Below are 20204 nucleotides of genomic sequence, written 5' to 3'. Positions count from 1 at the left end.
ACGCTTCCCGCCACGCCGTGGGCGGCAGCCACGGTCTCCGCGGTGGCTGTGACGCTCAGCCCGGGGGAGACGCGCCGCCCGCCTTCCTTCCCTGGAGCCCCTCGGCCACAGCAATAGCAGTGGGTCCCTACGCCTTCTATTCCGATATCCTTCTGCGGTCTCATTTACTCTTTTAAGTAGTTACCTCCATGTTACTAGTTAATAGGTCCTCGTGTGACATTTTCCTGTGAAATAAGCCATTCCCGCCCCCCGCTTTGGGCGGGATCGAATTCGTCCGAATTTCTCGACGCCGCCGTTTTCGCGGTGACTCGTCCCAGGAGCGTCGGCGCCGGAACCGCGCGTCTCCGGGTCTGAACCCGACGTAGCCGCAAACGGGCGCGTCTCGTTCTCCTCGCCCCTCGCTCATCCTTCCGTCCGGACCCGCGGTCCTGTCACCGGCCCTTTCCCCCTTCACCCCACTGCACCGTCAGCTCCGAAAAGGCTCAGCGTCCGTCGCCGCCCGGGAGATGCGTTTCGCATCGAACGCTTCGCATCTCTGGAACTTGCTGCTGTCATATTTACTGTCATTACTTTTTGCAAGAAAGCGAAAGGTCTGCATTAGAATTTCCAAGCGCCCGATATTCATATTAGCATTTTAGACCGTCACGATTGCCGCGTGGGGCTGGATTTTCCTGCCGATAAATATCGGCTTGTTGCCTCTGGGCGCTCAGGCCCCGGTCTGGACGTTTGCTCCGTGATCGTGGAGCTGGGTCTCGCGGACGTCGCTCCTTGGTCTGTGCCCACGTGAGGGTGTGGCAGTGGGGGGCGGGGGTCAGCACCCCGTGGGGACCGTCCGTGCACTGGCGCCCCGCAGGGGGTGCCCGCTCAGTGTCCCCAGCCTGGCGGCGCCCCGACACGCTTCCCGCCACGCCTACGGCGCCAGCCACGGTCTCCGCAGTGGCTGTGACACTCTGCCCCGGGGAGACGCGCCGTCCGCCTTCCTTCCCTGGAGTCCCTCGGCCACGTAGCCGTGGGTCCCTACGCCTTCCATTCCGATATCCTTCTGCGGTATCCTTCACCCTTTTAAGTAGGTGCCTCCATGTTACTAGTTAATAGATCCTCACGTGACATTTTCCTGTGAAAAGAGCTGCTGAGGTTTCTATTTCCCGTCTCTCGGCTGGACCTTGGCCACTTTTAACCTCCGGTTCAACCTTTAAAGGTTCACACGTTGAACAGGTAACAGTCTTCTCGAAAACAATGCGAGCTGCAGAATTTTTCCAGCATATTAGATATTTAAGTCGAAATAATTTGGCGCCAGCCTTCACCCGTCACTGTCAAAAACCAATGTCTGAACACCTTCCTAAACTCTCCGGCTGTGGCGCTTCAGTGTTTGGATCTTTGTAAGGTGCGAAGAAGCTCAATATTCCATCTCAGAAATGGGACGCTGTGCCGACCCAGCAGGCGGCTTTAGCACGGCAGCTGACACTGTCGTCACGCGGTGTCCTTGGGCTCATGAACTGACGCCCTTCGCGAAAGCAGACAGCTGGTCCTCGTACAAAGGGCAGTGATGCTATCGGATTCTTGCTACGAGCTTCAGCCCCAGACCCGGAGACCGCAGAAAGCTGGGAGCGAATGCTTCGTTTCATTGGGGCGGGGACCCCGATCTGAGGAGTTGCTCTCAGCTCTCAGCCTGCCACGGGCTGACGGAGTTTAGGGTCGAAGGCCCAGGATGCAGGGCACGTTTTTAAAATAACTTCTCTAGAGAGCCTCGCTCTTTCAAAGGCTTTCAAGGATTTTAGTATCCAGTTGGGCCGTGACACATACTCCAGTGAAGTAGGGCCCGCGTGACATGCTGATTCAGCCGGCATCTGGGAGGAATGTCTTACCAAGTGGTCCGGCTTTCACATGTTTCACTGACACGATGGGGTAGCCAAGTCAAGGGCATCCTATCGCTGGGACAGACCTGTGATGTCGCCTTGACGTTGAAGGTGGCCGCAGGATCTAATGGTAAGTTTTGAATGTGATCCAGTGAAATGTTCACCAGAGAAATAATACAGTTTCTAAAACCATGAGACATTTGGGGGCGATTTTTTATTTTAGTTTCTATCTTAGTTGGCATGCCAAAATATAGCTTCTCCATGCATTTTTTTTTCCCGCGATAAGCTCTTGAAGCGTAAGCGGTGCCTGGCTTTTCCCAGTGTTTGGCAGCGTAGGTTATACCGTGATGACTGACTGGTTCTGCAGAGTTAAGTAGGCAATTTTCTGAATCACAAAGAATTCTGTACTTAGGAAATTTCATCAGAAATGTGGAAAAGGTCACATTTTGAGATTGATGAAATAAGGACCAGTCATGGTTGGCTGGATGAAATCAAAGACTTTAATTGAGAAACGAGGCTTTAAAACTTTTATGCAAATCTGGGATTCACAATGCTTCTAAAAGCAATAAATAACTTTTTATGTACATAATTACTTTCCTGAATAATTTAAGCTATCGCTTATATATTCATGATGATTCAAATAAGTATGAAACTCTGAAGAGAGAACATAAAGTGTCAGCGTGCAGGAAACTGGCAGCTTTTTAAGCAAAAGCCCGAGGCTGGATTCCATTCCGAAAAATAGATGCCGGATGCTGTGCGTCTTTATGGAGGTTACATCACATCTCCGTGTCCCAGTTTTCCAGCATTCAAAGAGTTACAGTATCTATTTTTTTTCTATGCGAGATTCAGTAAAGATTCATTGAACAACAGAAGTAACAGCTAAACAATACTTTGAACCTCCTAAGAAGAGTATGCTGCTGACTGCCAGGAAATGGTTTCGGTAATCGAGTATGCTGCGATGGGAAAGTCAGCTTCTGGTGCATTTTATGAAGTTAGGAGAAGAAGGGGTCTCTTTCCTCCAAGTAGTTTTCTTTCCTTTGGAGTGGGCTGATTTTAAATGAATGAAATCAAAGCACTTTAGTTCGCATCATTGTTTCTGGTGAGTGATCGTTTTCAGAACAGATTTTAAAAGTATATGAGACTTAGATCTTATTTCAAATGGAATCGATAGTATTCTCTTCATGCGATATTTCCACATCTGACATCTAAATAATCTCAGCTACCATTTCTATGTTATTCGTATGTGCGTTCAATAAATATACCTTTCATCAGTCAGACGATATACTTACCCTTTCCAATGTGACGTGACACCAAAAAAAAACTCATGTTTCTTGAAAGTAGAGCTTGCGGTAATAAGAAAACATACACTCGTCATATTTTCAACTGTTTTAAATTTGATTCCATAACATTACTTTACATTAGTTCTTCTCATAAGTGAGATTTTACGTATGCCAAGTTTAGTTATTAATTTTCTTCTGTAGGGGTATTTGAGAGCTATAAATTAGTTTAGCTAATTTAGAATTCTGGGATAGAAAGCAATCATAAATCCTCCGTAGATTTTAAAGGACTTTTCATTAGACTTGCCTTTTTCAAAATAATTAAGGATTGCTCTAGGTAAGATTACAAGGTGCAGTTAGGTTATTTAGCCAATGTTATTTAAGTCACAATTTTAATACCATTTCATCTTAAATACACACGTAGCCTGTATGACATCCTATTTGTTGTGTTGACTAAATTTAATGAGCAAATAGGTGCTCTCTCTCTCTCTCTTTCTGTCTCTGTCTCTTTCTCTCTCTCTCTCTCTCTCCCTCCCTCCCTCCCTTCCTCCCTCCCTCCCTTCCTCCCTCCCTCCCTCTCTCTCTCTGTATATATTTATATACCAAATGATAGATTGATTTTTAACTACCTTAATTTATGATAATCAATGATGTCATCAAATTGGGGCGGGGAGGTTGCCTGTGATGTGTAATGATACCGATTCTCAAAGTAAAACGGATACGGACTGTGACATTTGACTTAATGTGATGCTTTAGTACGTGAATGAATTAGATAGCAGTGGCAGTGCAGATAGCACTCTTTCGAAATATCATCGGCTATAAAGTCCTGCACCACTGCTCTCTTTATAAGCGGAACTTAAATAAATCTATTTAATGATCCTATGCATTTTCTTCCCTCTGAGTGACACCCTATTCCTGCCTGCTATAAGCTACCATTACTGCCTTGGCCCCCGGAGAACATTTCACCGAAGAAAGAAAAGATGTTTCAGTCACATCCAGCCCCTCTGCCTCCTGAGACGTGTTTAAATCACAAGGACCGAGGAAGACTGTTTTGGGTGACTTTGCTGTTATTTCATGATTGAAGAGCCATGAATTCTTGTTTCTGAAAAACGCGCCCTGGAACCCGTGGGCTCCAGACACCACTGTCAAAATATATACATTCGTGATTGATTACCCAATTTCCGGGCGGTATCGTATACGCCATCAGGTGCCGTTTAAATGATTGTGACAAGCACAGAAGACAGTCATTGACAGGTGCAGCTGTAAATGATGGGTTTAAACTTTCCCGTGCTTTAACAGCGTTTCGCTGAGTGGCAGGTGGATAAATTAAAATGACAATTGGAGCATCGGGCCTGAAGGCAGGGCTGCTTTCGATCACAGAAGCAGCCGAGCAGCTCCATGCTCTCTCCCGAGAAGGAGCCGCAGGGCCCGGGGACACAAAACGAGCACAGTTGCTAAAGAAATCGTTACGTTTGTGGTAGCACTAAAAAAAAAAAAAGATTTTTAGAAGGAGAAAACGGCTCTCGTCCCCGTCTCCGTAGAGATTCAGAGGAAATCGAAACTGCACCCCCAAAAGGTGGGCTGGGAACTGGCCACTGGTGATTTCGTGATGTCAGGCGGGTGTGTCTAGGGCTTGGGGACGGTCTCCTCTTAACCCTCCCTCAGATGTGACACCACATCTGGATTGTAGCTCATCACGCTGTCACCGTGATCCCGCAAAATTCAGCCGAGAAACCTGTATGACATCGCTCCCTCCGTCACTCACGAAATCTGATATTCTGAACGAAAATGGTTATTTTCATTTTCCTTCAGGCATTTCCTTTCCTCTTCTTTTCTTCTACGGATCTTATTTTTCTGACAACTGAAAACAATATATATTTAAGGTGTACGGTATGATGTTTTGATTTATGTCCATATTATGAAATGATTACCACCATCGAGCTAATGAACCCATCCGTCAGCCGACAGTTACTTTGTGTGTGCCGTGAGAACGCATAAGTTCGACTTTTTCTTGAAATAGCAAATTTCAAGTATACAATACAGCGTTATCACCATGCTGTGCCTCAGAGTCCCGGGATTATTGATCCCGAGTAACTGTAACTGTGTCTCCCCGATGCCCATGCTGCCTGGCACCTGCCATTCGACACCCTCATCGCATTCGGCTACTTTAGCTTCTACGTACAGGTGAGATGGTGCAGGTTTTGTCTTTCTGCGTCCGGTGTGCGACTTATTTCACCCAGGGTAATGTCCTCCAGATGCCTTCACGTCACTACGAACGGCAGGATTTCCTTCGTGTATAAAATATCTCGCGTGTCACATTTTCCTCTGTCCACGCATCCATCTCTGGACGCTTAGGCTGTTGGTACGTCTTCGCTGTTGCGAATCAGCTGCGGTGAACGTGGGGGTGCAGATATCTCTTCATTTCCTTTGGATACGTGCCCCGAGGTGGGAGCGCCGGGGCACGCGCTGGGTCTGCGTTTCCTGTTCGAGGACCCGACCCCGTTGTCCGCGGTGGCTGCAGCACTTTGCAAGCCCAGCCCCAGCGCACGAGGGCTCCCCTTTCTCCACATCTTCGCCAGCACTTGTGGTCTCTGGTCTTCGTCGTCACGGCCGTTCTACCAGGCGCGAGGCAATTTCATTCTGCTCCATCCTGAGTCTTTTCGGCTGATGCCGGATCCGTCAGAACAGCTTCCTAAACGGCGTCACTAGGACCTCGCCCGGATCATGCCGCTGTTCAGGTAAAAACAAACAGGCCGGCCAAACGCGCAGCGTCCGGCAAGTCCACAGCGTGGAACGGAGCGCCTTGCATTCATCAATTTCTCAGTTTCCACCCACGACCTTACTCCCCAATCTTATCTGCCCCCTGTCTTTTCTGGACCCTTCCGCCCTGCTGGCCTGGGGCGTCCGATGCACTTGCACAGTCCTCCCTCTCTGCCGCCACGCGCCCGATTTTCCGCAGAAATGCTGTTTTTCATGCCTCTCTGCCGAATTCTTCCTTGACCTTGCGCAAAATCTCAGGTCCTCCTCTTTGTCTCGAAAACCTTTCTGACAATCTGGCTGTCGTCTTCAACTGTTCATTGCCCGAATTAAGGTAACCTCTTCATTCTTGAGTGATTGGTAAACGCCAGCCACTTTCTGTTTCTCCTTTCTGACGCTCGAGGGCCACCATCCCTGAGCTGGCAGCGCTTGCCCTTTCTCTGCTCCTGTTGTTAAAGTTTTTAACAATGTACTCGATACTTTGTAAAAATCTAAGTACGCTCCAGAACCGCCTCCCCGACTCCACGCTGCTCTTTCTCCTTTTTCTTGTCTAACTTCCTCCGGATCTGCCGGTGAGGCCGTCATCACGCCCGCGCTCATTTCACTGTTCTCACTTCTGCTCCCAGAATTCGACCTCATTTCTTCCCTGCCTCATGCCATCCAGAGCCTTTAGGTCTCTGGATTCAGCTAGTTAGAATTTCTGTATCTCGGTGGAACGTACTCCTTCAGGGAAGATGTATAATATAACCTGCTGGTCGCACAGAATATTGATCATAATTGGCGTTTACTTCCTGTTTACCGTGTGTCAGGCACTATCCCAAATACCACGCCATGCTACCTAATTTACGACAGTCCTAAGAGTTAGTGATCACATCAGGTGAGAACGTGGAGGCTCGGAACAGTCGAACAGACGGCTCCAGCTACCCGTCTAGAAGGGAGAGAATGGACGCGAGCCAAGGAAATCCGATTGCTGATAGTGTAATCGCATACGGCAGCTGCTAGTAAATACCAGCTCTCACACGAAACCTGGATCAAAGTAAAATGGTATGAATTTTTGACCGAATAAGTGAGTCAAGGTTTAATTACGTCTTCACAATAACAGAAGTATACCGAAGATCCAAACTCAGTTCCAACACTGGAAAGAAAAGGGGGAAAATTATTTCACAAAATACAACTGTTAGCAATTATGGGAGGGTCGGTTTGGGATGCAGGGGGAGCCACGGGGCCCTGGCGATGTCCACACCCTCCGGTCTGGGCTGAGTGGAGCAGGCCCAGCATTAGCGCATCTCAAAAACTAGGAGTCCGGGCTGGGCTGGGCTGGGCTGGCATCGGCTCACTCACAGGGCCGGTGCTGCCATAGAGACAAACATAATAACTGAGAAATTTTCATCCTTGATGTGTTTTTGAATGCCTCTCAGCCAAGCTTGAAAAAGAATATATTCCGAGTTCTATCAATATAATTTTTAAATTAGTCTGAGTTATTTAAATGATTCTAATGCCGTGAAAAAGTCTGATTTTTTTTTTCTTTTTACCCAGGCAATAAATAATCATTCTCATGATAAAGCCACTCACGCAAAAATTCATCAACTGAGAAATTGGTGTGCATCAAAGTTTCGGTCCTAAAATACAATCATTCATATTAAAATTCTTCTTTTAAAAGGTCGACGTCATGCTGCAGAGGTTAAGAAGAAATAACTCACTGGACGTTTTCATCTAGGGCCTTGAGTGTATTTTTAAAGCCACTCTGTGTCTGCGGGTCACTTATACTTGAGGAGAACTAACTAATGCGTGGCCTGGACACGTCCTTCTACACTGTGGCTCTGAAACGTCAAAAGGACAAGAGCTTTCTTTCCCCCTCCTCTGTAGTTTTCATTAAAAAACCGTGAAAAGCCTTTTCAAGGCAAGAACAGCGTTACATTAAGATTTACTCCTTAGAAACTTCATCGGAAAGATCACTGGGTTCTCGTTCTTTTTCTAAATGCAAACTCAATGCCCGTGCTCTTCCCGCTTACTTCCCCAGTCAGGAGCTAGCTGATGGCACAGGAAAGAAAGAGTTTGCCAGCAGAGTTTTCTTAATTGCTTTAAAATGTAATGTTCTGAGGGGGAGGAGATTATCCGCCATTTAGTACTTGACCAGCGTTCAAGCCTACGCTCCACACTGAAAACCAAGGTCACTTAACTGATATTTTTTCCTGTTACGTAAGTGAGATGAGAAAAAAAAATTAATTTTAATTCTATTATTCAAATTCGTTTTATTTATAATTAAATATTTTACATTATTTATTTACAATAAATTATGGATGTAATACACATTCCACATAAGAAGTACATTTGTATGAAATACATTTATAATAACTTAAAATATAACACATTGTTATTAACATTTAATAAAACTACGCATTAAATATTTAGATGACATTATTTAATAATTTAACATTTGAAGCTTAGCGTCACCCCAGGCCTGGTGGCATCACACGTGTTTCCGGTCCCTGTGCTCGGAGCAGACGTGGCCGCGCCCCGCCCGGGTGCTCCCCCTGCCTCCCGTGGGTGTCGCGTGGGTGTCGCGTGGCGGTCCCTGGTCAGTGCGCCCGCCCCCGCCACGTGCTCCCAAACCGGAGCGGCCGTGTTTCTAGGGTTTCCGGCAGGGGCCCCCGGGGCCATACGTGTCTGTAGGGAGACCCCGTGCGTGTCTCGGGGGTAGCGGGGGACGAGCGTGGGGGACGAGCGTGAGGGACATGGTGGCTTCCGCCTGGGTGGCCCTGGGTGACACGGCCCCTAGCCACCCACCCTGGGTGACAGGATCGGACTGTGGATGAGCCTTCACGCCTCGTGCTAAAGTTTATCTTACTGTTTATTTTTCCTACTGACATCATTTTATTAATCCTCGGCTGGCGCATACGAAAGAAAGTTCTTCTGATTATCAGCCTAAGCCGAGGCTCTGGGAACTGAGACTGCATGAACTTTCCCCCAGCTCCGTGATCTTCCCCCGAATGCCTGTGCCTCCTTGTGCTAGAGCTTTCTTTGACGCATTTTTCTGTTCATGTTTTCAGATTGAGTTTCTGTTGTGACATAAAAATTTTATTTCATAATTCCTATAGCACATTTATCAAAGGAGAAAATTTGCTCCCATATTTATATTGAGAAGATGCACATTAAAAATGTGTCAGTATTTCTTTTCATTTAAGCCATTTAAATAATTATTAGCATTCACCCTTGAAATAGGTAACAGAATATCTGTACTCATCTTGTTTGATAGCTTATTCCAGTCGCAATTTTTATTTTTCTCTCTTCATTCTAGAAACTTTTTTTAGCTTCCGCATGGAACCTAAAGCATGGCCTGGAAACGTTGAGTTTTACTCTGATATTTTTACAGCATTATCCATGACTATACCTTCTAGAACTGTAATACGAGCAATTCCTGTGTGCCAAGAGCAGCGCTGGACGCTCGGTCTAAGTTGTCTTTCTTAATCTCCATTTCGCGATGAAGGACCCGAAGCTTGGGAGTCAGTAATTGCCCAAACTAATACAGCTAGGTTGTAAGTGTCTGACCTAGGAGAGCAAAAGCAACTTCTAGAAGTACGTTTTAACAAGTGCGTTAAGACTCTGCCCGGTGATGGACTGAAGTACACAATATTAGCACTGATTTATTCGTTAACATATTTTTTATTCCACGCAGAACTATCGTTAATTAATGTACATGAGATGTACAAGGCAAATCTCAGTGTGTCAGCCATGTGGCCGCTGATACCGCAGCCTGGACACTGCGCAGTTAATCCTCCGGCAAGTGACCGAGATACAAGTCGAGATTTGAATAATGGTTCCGACAGTAGGTCACCGGTCACCTGTTTGGCCCATGTGTGTTCTGATGGTCACTCTCACCTGTTCTCTTACTGAACAGGATTGGGAGAGTCACACGTGCTTTTGGACAGCTTTACTGAAACTCGTTTTCTTGGAGGAAATGGAAGAAGTCAGCTCTCACGTAAGCTGTCTGGTCAGTGGGGCCGTCGAGGCGCGAGTCTCACCCCATTTTACCTTTAAGTCACATCGCGGGGCAGCGGCATCTCCTTCCTGCCACATCTCCCGTTTGAGTATTTGCTGAGCTATCAATCACTCTTTTTTGGAAACTTTTTCCTCCAGGCTCTACTCCTGAGTTTTGAACTCCTGATCCGTTTAAAATGAAGCTGGCTTGGGGCCTGCCCTTGTGAACGGAGGCATGCCATAAAAAGTGACTTCCATCCCCACATGCCTGGGGGGACAGGAAGTGCCTCGGAGACGCTGCAGAGGCAGAGGCAAGGGGAGAAGCTATTTGAGGCCTCTTGACTTGAGGGCAGGTCACAGCCCTCAAAATAAAAGATTTTTTCAGGCTTAAAGATTTTTCACAATAGAGGCTGATGATCAACGGGGGGAAGGACTTGCTTGGGGCCAGAGCAACTTGACCTTCCGTTTTTCACGAAGTCCTCCGTTTTTCCTTCCCAGCCTCCCAAACGATTATGTTGATTCCTGTGATTCAGATGACTTTCCGAAAACGCTTTTATGAGGACTAGGAAGAGGAGGGGGCACCATGGTGCTCAGCGAGTGACGGAAATATTCAAAGGCCACGAACAAAGGCATAGAAAAAAACCGATGTGACCGTTTAAAAATCTAACCCCGTCCCCTTTTCTGGCCATCAAGCACGAGGAGAGCGGCTGCCTGGATGCGATTTTTTTTTTCCTCCTCATCAAATACGGCACGACTTCCTCCTCTAAGCTGGTAGCACATTTTCAATGCTTTCTGCTGTTTTTACATGAAGCATGATCCCGAGCACGCCAAAGTCCCTTAGCCAGACGCTGTGATATGGCCGTCAAGGGATTCTTTGCTAGATCAGTTAAAAACAACTTTGCTCATTCTTAACTAGTTCTAATTGCCTGAAAATAGTCGGTGCGCGCCCCTGTCAACAGTACGTTACTATGAGGCTCTCGTGGCGCAGGACGATGCCGCGGAGACGCAGCTGTCTGCTTCAGCTTTGTGTGCAGAGACGCAGTCGGTGTGAGAGGAGAGGGCGGATAATAGGGGAACGAGGAGAAAGGGGGAAAGATGCAGACAGACCGAGGGAGAGAGGGGCAAGGATGACGAGGCAGAGCGAGCGGCCGACGGGGAGCAGTGCGAAGTGAGCGGACGGACGGCAAATAGTGAGAGCAGCTGTTTAGGGGACGTTTCGAAACCGATCTGAACGCACGTCCGCGCGATGGGAACGCGGCTGATGGCTGTCTGGCCCGCGTGGCGGTTCTGGAGGACACGGGAGCTCACGGACATACTTCCGCTGAATTTCTGAGGTCACGAACCCGTTTCGGGGACATTTTACTTAAGTCTTTATAAAACGCACATAGCCATGTTGCTGAAGAAATGATGCACTCGGTGATACGCTACGACTTTGAATATGGGATTGAATGACTGAAAATACTATCTCAGAAGACCTTGTCGATTTGAATTAAAAATCGATTAAAGAATTGAGATTTAAAATATTTAGACATCTACTCACCCAACGGACAGGAAAGGCTCCTTTGACTCAAGTCTGTGGAAGAAAATACAAAAAATTTTATTTTACTATAACAATCTGCTATGTCCTTAAAAATGCAATCGTGTAAATCCGGCAGAATTACTATGCTCGTTTGGATGAAAACGCACACGTTAGCACCAGTAAAAAGCTGTAACTAATATTAAGACCTAATCTGGACTAACTCGAATCCCGGCAAGATTCATGCAGAGGCCAAAAAAAAAAAAAAAATGAGACTTGATATGGGATGTAGCATTTAAATGATCCACTGAGATCATATTGTTAGTCTAATTCTGATTTGTCCGTTTGCGTATAGTTATTTTCTTTTTTTACAGTTATTTGTTTGTAGAAGTTTTGACATATCTATTTATGATGGTTGTACTAGTAAAAACTTATAATGTGCTTGGTTACGTATTTGCTGAATAACTTATTTCCAGTAGATATGCAGGAATAAAGAGACAGCAGCCTGACAGTTACGGTCACTTAGTAGCAGCCATACACCTTGGGGCAGGTCACAGATGAGGGTTTTCTGGCCACCTCTGTGTCCCCTAAGAACCAGGTCCTTTGGCGCTTGCTCACATATAAGGGAAGACCTCACTTGGAAACCCGATAGCTGTGGCATCTTGAGCAAGCCACTTAAAACATCCTGGCCTTGCTTTCCTCCTTACGAAACAGGCTAGACGGCTGCCAGCTCACTTCCTTATTTTGTAAATTAACTCTATATCCCTTGCACACGGCAAACCAATCGAGAAAGTAACCGCTTCTCAATATTTCTTAATTAATACTTAAGGAGACCAGTTGGTAGGTGGATACTGGCCACTTTATTGTCATAGAAATTTTTTATCATACCATATGGCAAATACTGAAGTCATTTCGATCTAAATCCTGGTGCTTAAGATTTTCAAGAAGCCTTGTTTTGAAATAGTTTATTTACGTGTATGTCACCGCCTTTCTCGACAATTCCAGTAGCCACAGGATGATGCTCCAACTTTTCGTCGTCCCTCGAAAGCTCCTCCCACACCCCAGCTTTCCCCGTCGCTGTGGACCGTTTCTGTCGCTGACCGCTTTGTGGCAGAAGGTTTATCTGCTCCTTGCGCAGACGCGGCCGGGTTAGCTCCGCTTGGTGTCGCCGAGCGTTCCGTTTCTGTGTCGGAATGCTGGTTTTCTCCTTCCTTTCTCCACGCACCGTTATTGTTTGACTTTCTCTGACGCCTTCGGAAAGCCAACCTCAACGCCTTCATCTTACACGGACAGTCCTGTTTCTGCTCCAGTCACTTATCCCCGTCACTACGACACATTCTCAGGACAACAGCCCTGGGTTACACGGCTGACCTAGAGTCCCACTGAGACTGGCCGGAACATTTGACTTGCACCTCTGCTCAGACAGGAGGCTCCCGGTGGTTCTGTGTTCGGCCTGCAAACGGGCCCCGGGGCCGGAGCTTGCTGGCGCTGTGGGAGCTGAGCGGGAGGGACGGATCACTGTCCACTCACCGCTTGAAGCCACGGAAGATGAGTCCCGGATTCGAGCATCCCAAGCATTTTCGGTGGTGACATAGAGCAAGAAATCGCGGTGGGGAGCCACCAACTGACCACCCTACCTCGTGTCTCGCTGCAGATGAAAGCGACAGCTGGGCCACACGGAATGATGTTCCGCTTTGTAACCAAGTGCTCTGCTGTGGTTCGGTCGCTTCCCTAGCCTGGAGATGACCCAGAGACTCCTGTCTTTCTCATTAACTACGTGGCAGCATCGTACCCAGCTCGAAGGCTGCTGAGCAGACCATGTATTTGGAGCAGCTCGCACGGTTCCTGGCACGGACGGACAGGTACGGCCACGTCTATGCAAAATGGGCTGCCCCTCTCGGGGCCAAAATGGTGGTATTTACGAAAATCTCACTTTTGTAATTTTAGCCTGAAAGGTGAAAAGAAAAAGTGAAGAAAGAAATCTGCCGGCAGAAACATCTCTTTGGAGAAAACTGTTTAGCAATTTAAAGCTCTGAAACAGATGGTTACGTCGCAGTATGCCCAGAGAGAACTTTTCTGAGGTTTTTTATTAAGGTAATTGTTTTGTGAAGAACAGGATTGATTTTTTTTTTCTTTCCTAAGATTTACTTTTAACAGGAAATAGGCAGTGGATTTAATAATACCTCATTCAGGACCCACTAGAAGCAGGAGCGGAATAAGACAGAACATAGCCTTCAGAAAAACAGGCGCCGCAGAGAAAATAAAATAAAATGGAGAACTCACATCAACGTTTGGCGCGAAAGGGTTGATGATACTTTGCATTTAACAGCAACAGAAAGGGCCAGGCATTATTCAAAATGCTTTATAAACATCGATTTATTTAAGCCTCATGATGCCCACCGCAGTGGATCCAATTTTACAGGTGAGGAAACTGATTCCCAAAGGGGCCAAGTGTGTCACCTGAGGTCACAGAGCTGGGCGCGGCTGAGCCAGGACCTGAACGCGGGCCCGCGGGTCCCGAAGTCCGGCCTCGCCCCTCCCCAGCGATGCCTTCGAGCTGTCCTGCAGGGTAAGAGCAAAGGGAGAGGACTCTTTCCGGCGTGGCTTGCGTGTGCCGCACCCCAGCTGGAAAAGGAGGAGACGTGGGGGCGACCACATTCTCAGACGCGGGTCAGAGCGAAGCCACAGGCAAGGCTGGTGTTGAAATCTCGCGCCCGAATGAGTGAAATGAGGCTTTAAGGAGACCAGGGCCTTTTTGAGCGCACGCTTGTTTTCTCTAGAAAACGGCTGATCCTCATCTGCATTTCAATAGCATCTCGAAGACACAGCAGTGGGTACAAACCTTTGATGGAGAGAAGAGGCGTGTCAGGTCCCTTCAGAAACTCTGAGAGAGTTTAATGACGTCACCAGGCTCGGCAGCCAGAGTGACACCGAGCGAATCTGACATCAGCAGGTGAGGTAACTAAGGTTCAGGAAGACCCAGTCATTCGCTCAAAGTCACACGGCAGCGGGATGGAGCCTGAGAGCCGGGTCTGATGCCACGTCTGTGCGCTTGGCCTCTGCTCTGCGGCGTGGACATGGTGCCCGCTGCCCTGGCCGGGCCCCTGGCCTGCGGGCCCCGCCCGGGCACGCTGGTGGCCGGGGCAGGCGCGTCATCGCTTAGCTAACCGGCTGCTCGATGCATCTGGAATCATCTGACACGCTATGTTACAAAAAGGTTAACAGCCCTTTGAAGGATTGTGGGACCCATATTCTGGTATATCAAACTTTGTCTCCGTAGTCTAAACACATCCACACGACACCCTCGTCCCTCCAAAGCCTTCTGATTTGAACACTTTTTCCCCCAAGGTGAGTGACTGCTTGTGAGCCAAAGATGATTCTGATCAAAGATGAGCGCCTGTAAGTGATTCTCAGACGTCTTCCTTTAGTGAACGTTTTGCATATTAAAATATAATTCTATTAGTATTCTTAAAAACTCATTGATTGAAAAAAGGCGAGAAACACTTGGCCCTCGGCTCTTTTCACTGAAGAGAGAAACGGCCCTGTGCTGGCCGGCAGGGCCTGGTGGCCAGGCACGCGTGCGTGCTGGCCGGCACTGGCGCCGCCTCCCCAGGGATCCCTGTGTGACTGTCACCCACCGACCCTGAGCAGGTGCTCACGGGGCGCTCTCTCCCTACGAGGGTGCCGTGTCGTGACAGGTGCGTGCGCGTGACCCCAAGCACGGCCTCTCACGGTGCCCGTCAGGCACACTGAGAAATTCATGGCAGAGCAGGCTCTGGGGAGGCCGCTCACGCGCACGCGTGCTCCGAAGCTGAGAGGCCGAACCGCTTCCAGTTTTGCATGCATTCCGACTAATTGGTGGTGGCTGCCGGGGACAACGGCTGGAGCAGAATTCTCAGACGTGCTCGGGCCTGTGTCAGGGGCAGGTGTCGGCCACAGAAGCAGGACAGGAAAGGAGAAGGCTGTCCACGTGGGAGTCGGCCACCTCCGTGGTGACACGACGCGCAGAGATTCGCTCGGGCTCTCAGACGGAGAGTCTGCGGCGGGAGCTGGGTTTCCAGGCTCGCGGTCCATGTGTCCGCGTGCGCAGACTGGGCACCAGCAACCACCCCTCAGTGCTGGTGATCTGGTTGGAAGGACTGGATCAGGGCGGGGGGGATGGACACTGTGATGGCCATGCAGCCCCTGCCACCTCCTCTTTAACTGACCCCCGCGGGCGCGTTAACGCTGGGGAGTGCGCCCGTTTCGGAATGACGGGGTGCATGGCAGGGCTGGGGGCAGGACTCGCCGCCCCCGGCCTCCGCACGCTCTGTTTGAAACCACAGCGCCCACTCCCGATGGCTTTGGGAGTGGCCCCTCACAGTGTGGCCTCTGCCAGGGCAGAGGGTGGCATGGCACAGGAAGTCCAAAGCTTCTGAAAGTGAATGCATCTTGGCCTTGAACGTGCACTCGTCAATGACGGGGCGGCCAGCGCCGCGGGTGCCAGCGGCTCTGCCTCAGGGCTGAGTTTGCTCTTCGGCGTTGGCCGAAGTTAGCTTCTACCGCTTCCGTCCCTAGTCAAGGTTTACGGGACATTTTGAGTCCCCTGAGGGTCTCCCTTTCCTGTGATGTGCCAGAGTCACCACGAAGGATGATAAAACTCATTCGGGTCAAGTGGTAAACAAATCACCAGAGATTCTGTTGCAGAATCACCTTGCCCGGCACATCTCAGAAAGTTTTTTGATCATTGAAGTTCCTGTAATAGATGCTGCATCCATAGCTACCAGCGCCCACTGTGGTGACCTCAAAATGGTGATACTCTTGGTCACCTTGGGACAATCTTACGGTCTTGGGGTTACTCGCAGCGGCCATCTTGATGATCGTGGCTCCCTTTGTGGGGTGGGAAGGCCGCTATGGGAGGCACCTGCAGACCAGCCACAGGCCATATCTGCGAATGACGTGCAGTGACATTCACGCCGTGAGCGGGGTGGGTGCTATGCTTTCCGCGTCCTGCTGACTGGGGCGCCGCCTCTGGCTGAATGCAAACCTGTCCTCGTTCAGCTCAGATTAACTATTAGCTGGACTCACATCAGCGAGGAAGGGTCTGTGCCCACTGCGAGCAGCAGCGAAGCCACCCAGGACGACTCTGCATCCGGCAAGGACTCTGCAGCTGCTGGCACTGGCCGCACGGGGAGGCGCGCCGCCTGGGGCAGCATCGGCGTTCCCGAGCGCCACGGACACCGTGCGGTGCACACAGCACGTATGAAGCCGCCGCTTATTAAAAGTGACGCTATTTTCCCTAGAGAATGTGTTTGCTATTCACCATCAGGACAGGGCCCAGTATTTATGCGGTGCTCGCATGACGGACGATATTCCGTGTACAAACAGCCTCTGACGAGAGACGTTCTTATTACGAGCGCTGCTTCAATGAACTGTCTTCGTGAATCCGTGTCCACGACAGACGTCTTTCTTTCTGCTTCCTTCCTCCAACGCGACGCCTGAGCACGCGGCCGCTCGTCCTTCCCGTCTTCCACCGAATCGTGTCGTCGCTCCCCCAGCTGCCTATGCCGGGGACCTGGGACACGCCCGTCACTGTCACTCAGCCCGCTCCCTGTTCCCGCGTGTGCCCCACATGCAAATGGATCCCCGTTGTCTGCAGAATGGAAGCCGTGTCCTTTAACCCGGTCGCAGGCATACGGCGATCCTGACGGTGGGGCCACCATCGCCTTCTCCCCAGGCGGACGGGCCCGGCTCCCACCGCGACACGCCCCCCTCGATCTCTGCCCCTGTACCCTGCACGCGGCTCCTTCGCCCGGCGTGGCCCCGTCCTCTGTCCGCTGGGCGAACGCCCGCTTGTTCAGAAGCCAGCTCGACGTCACCAGCCTTTCCGCCCCCTCCCTCCCCCCGACAGAATCCGCCACGCGCTCACTTATTTTCCTGTAGAACTGTGTGTACCTCACTTACGTTCCTTATTCACGTGTACATTGGCTACGTGTGAGACAGTAAACATTCTGCAGCTTCGCTGTGGGTTTAAAACATCGCCGTGTCTTCGTGTCTACCATGTTGACAAAGCGCATGGTAAACGCTTAGCGCAGGCTGTTCGGCGAAATCAGAAGCCTATTACGAGAAGTAACAAAGCCGGTGACGCCTCAGTGGGTGTCCCTCGGGAATGGAGAGAAAAGGACGCGGGCGAAGGGGAGGCGTCTACGTCCCCAACGGAGAAACAGACACGGAGGCGCAGCGGGGCGGGGCCCTAGGGGAGGTCAGAGGTCGCCGACAGCCGTACAAACTCACTCGTCCTGTGTTACGCTCGCTCCTTGCCCTGCAGCCATCACGTGTTCTGAGTCGTTTGCTAAGAGGAGTAGATACAACAGTGTCCAGACTGCAGTAAACGCACAATAACCGTGTCTTGCGTGAATAAATGAATGAATGAATGAATGAATGAGTGAAATCATTCCGCTCTTTCGTTTTACAGATCAGGAAGCAGATCCAAACGTGCGGACAATAGGAAGGCGGGAACCAGCCCTTCTGCTGCCGCCGCCACATCCCTCTCGCCTGCCCCGAGCGAGGCGCCGTCGCCTCGACCGTTCTGCCCGATCGAGACGACGATGCAGCTCTCACATCACATGCAAAGCCTGTGCCCTACGGTCACACAGCGGGTGGCGACGCGTGTTCATACGTGATGGGCAGGGTACAGTCTTTCCTCTGCCGCCTGATAGTCAGGGACAGAGATGTAATTGATTACTGGTTTTGCTGGGCAGGAAACTCTGCTTTTCACGATCCATACTGTTGAGATGGCAGCGGGTGAGTGAGGAAGGAGGCCATGACCCGCACGCGGTGAGATCACCTGCCTCGAAGGCCGAAAACCAGAGTCGGGGCCCTAACCTTGTTACCTTGCTCCGGGCAAATTTTTTTTTGTCACCTCGGCAGCTTCGTTTTCTCATCTGTAAATCTGGGCACGCGACACCAGCATCGTGGAGTCTGTGGCGTGCCGATGAGTAGCGTCCGTGGAGGCTCAGCTGGTCTGCACGGAGTCACCGGCGTTGGCCGCAAGCCCGCGGAGGAACGAGATGCGCGCTCCAAGGGCTCCTCGGCCGCACGCTCGCTCTGGCCGCCTCTGCTGCCGCTGGGCCGGCCCCGGGTCCCAGCCCTCGCTCGCGTAAACAGACGAAAGAAGTAAGCGTTTCCCTATAATGAGATTTGTATTCGCTAGGGAAGACTTCAGCGAATTTCCGCTTCTCGTTCTTTTGAATTCGCAATTCAGCACGACCGAGGAATAACGAACAAAGTAACAGTCAAGAAGACATCTGCTCCTTGTCAGAAGCTTCTATTCTCACGAGAAAATCAAAACACTCCCCAAACAGGGAAAACGGGAAAACTAACATCATTGCACAGACAGGGGTGACTCTGATGAGACAAAAGGCCATTGACTTGTCCTGTTAATAGTTGAAATGTGACTTTTCAAACGTTGTGCATCAGCCGCAGCTCTGTGCATACAGTTAAAAATGAATCCATTCAGAAAATAATCTGCATTTCTCAGTTGTATAGACATTGCCCTTTCTCTTAGCCGGGGCACGGGAAGGACCTTGTGCCTGCGGCCGGTGACCTCGTCTGCCTTCCGCATCGGCACGGCCTCACGGCCAATTACCAACATTGGCGGAGTCCTGTGAGCTTCCGTTTTTACACAAAAATTCTGATTAAAATTAAACAAACTCAGACCGCCAAAATAATAAGAGCAATTAAGATACATCTCCTAGACATCTTTTAAAGTCTAAGGGGCTCGTTCATTAGCGAGTCCTGGGGCTTCGGGCTGGAACCGGCCCTCGGAACCCATGAGGCTCTGGCCCTTTTATGTAAACAGTCCGGGAAATGAGGCCGTGAGCGGCTGGCAAGGAGGCACCCTCGTGCCCGGAGAACAAAGTCAAGGCAACGGCCCCAAGCTCACCCTTCTCACTGTACGATGTCGGGACAGAATCGAGTTTGACACGCATCGCTCGAGTCTGCTCTATCCAAATGGTGTCAGGAACAGAGGCCTCGCCCCACACTGGCATCAGCGCTGGGCAGGGACAGCGAGGAGGGAAGATGGTGTATCTGGGAAAGGACCGAATAAATCGGATGCTGGGCCATCTCGACGGCCTGGAATGGTTGGCCGAGTCCCGCGACAGGGAACGGAGCGGAGAGAGACGCACGGCCGGCACTGATAAACCAGCGGCGGACGCGGGACGCGGGAAGTGTGGCTTCGCAGCAGAACGCATTTTTCAAAAGTGGCCGTTTTTAAAAAATCCCAAAGTTCCACGAGTTTCCTTTTTTCTTCTCCCTCAAGTAGATCGAATTTCACTTAAACGAAGTACAGGTGGAACAATCAACACGCTGCACGAAGCCCAGTCCGTCCGCCCGGAATCCAGACGGTGGAGGCGGGCGCCGGCCGACGGGGCCGCGTAGACGGGGAAGTCCAGACGCTGAGCGGACGCCCGGGTGCATCGGGAGCGGGCAGAGGTTGCGGGGAAGCGGGGGCCTGTGTCTCGTTTTGGAGAAACGGGGGTGAGAGGACACGCGCTTTGGGACGACTGAGGGTGACCGGTCTGGTGGGAAGGATTCGGGTCCTGCACAGAAAGCGTGCATCCGGGTCCCTGCACCATCGTTGCTCAGCGCGCGGCCAGAAACGCTCAGAAGCTGTGTTTCAGGTTCTGTCGCTCGAGAGTAGCAACAGCTACGTCGCAGGACTGTTGCGAACATCAAATTGAATGAAACTCCGTGTGTGACACACCTACGGCCCACGGCACGCTGTCGTCAACGAACGTCCCCCTCTCCACCGCTTGTCAGGCAGTCGTGTTTGTTAGA

The 20204-nt window shown here is 50.2% G+C and overlaps 1 protein-coding gene across 1 annotated transcript in view; it reads right to left on the bottom strand.

The window, feature by feature from the left end:
• RALYL (RALY RNA binding protein like) overlaps nucleotides 1-20204 on the bottom strand; it is a 174916-nt gene that overhangs the window by 38195 nt on the left and 116517 nt on the right. Inside the window, exon 5 of the mRNA XM_006924101.1 lies at nucleotides 11409-11441. Within this exon, the coding sequence (XP_006924163.1) occupies nucleotides 11409-11441 (33 nt within the window). The remainder of the gene's footprint in view (nucleotides 1-11408; nucleotides 11442-20204) is intronic.

This window comes from Pteropus alecto, unplaced genomic scaffold (genome assembly GCF_000325575.1).
Source record: "Pteropus alecto unplaced genomic scaffold, ASM32557v1 scaffold87, whole genome shotgun sequence".
Lineage (NCBI taxonomy): Eukaryota > Metazoa > Chordata > Mammalia > Chiroptera > Pteropodidae > Pteropus > Pteropus alecto.
This window is presented reverse-complemented; position numbering and strand designations above follow the sequence as displayed.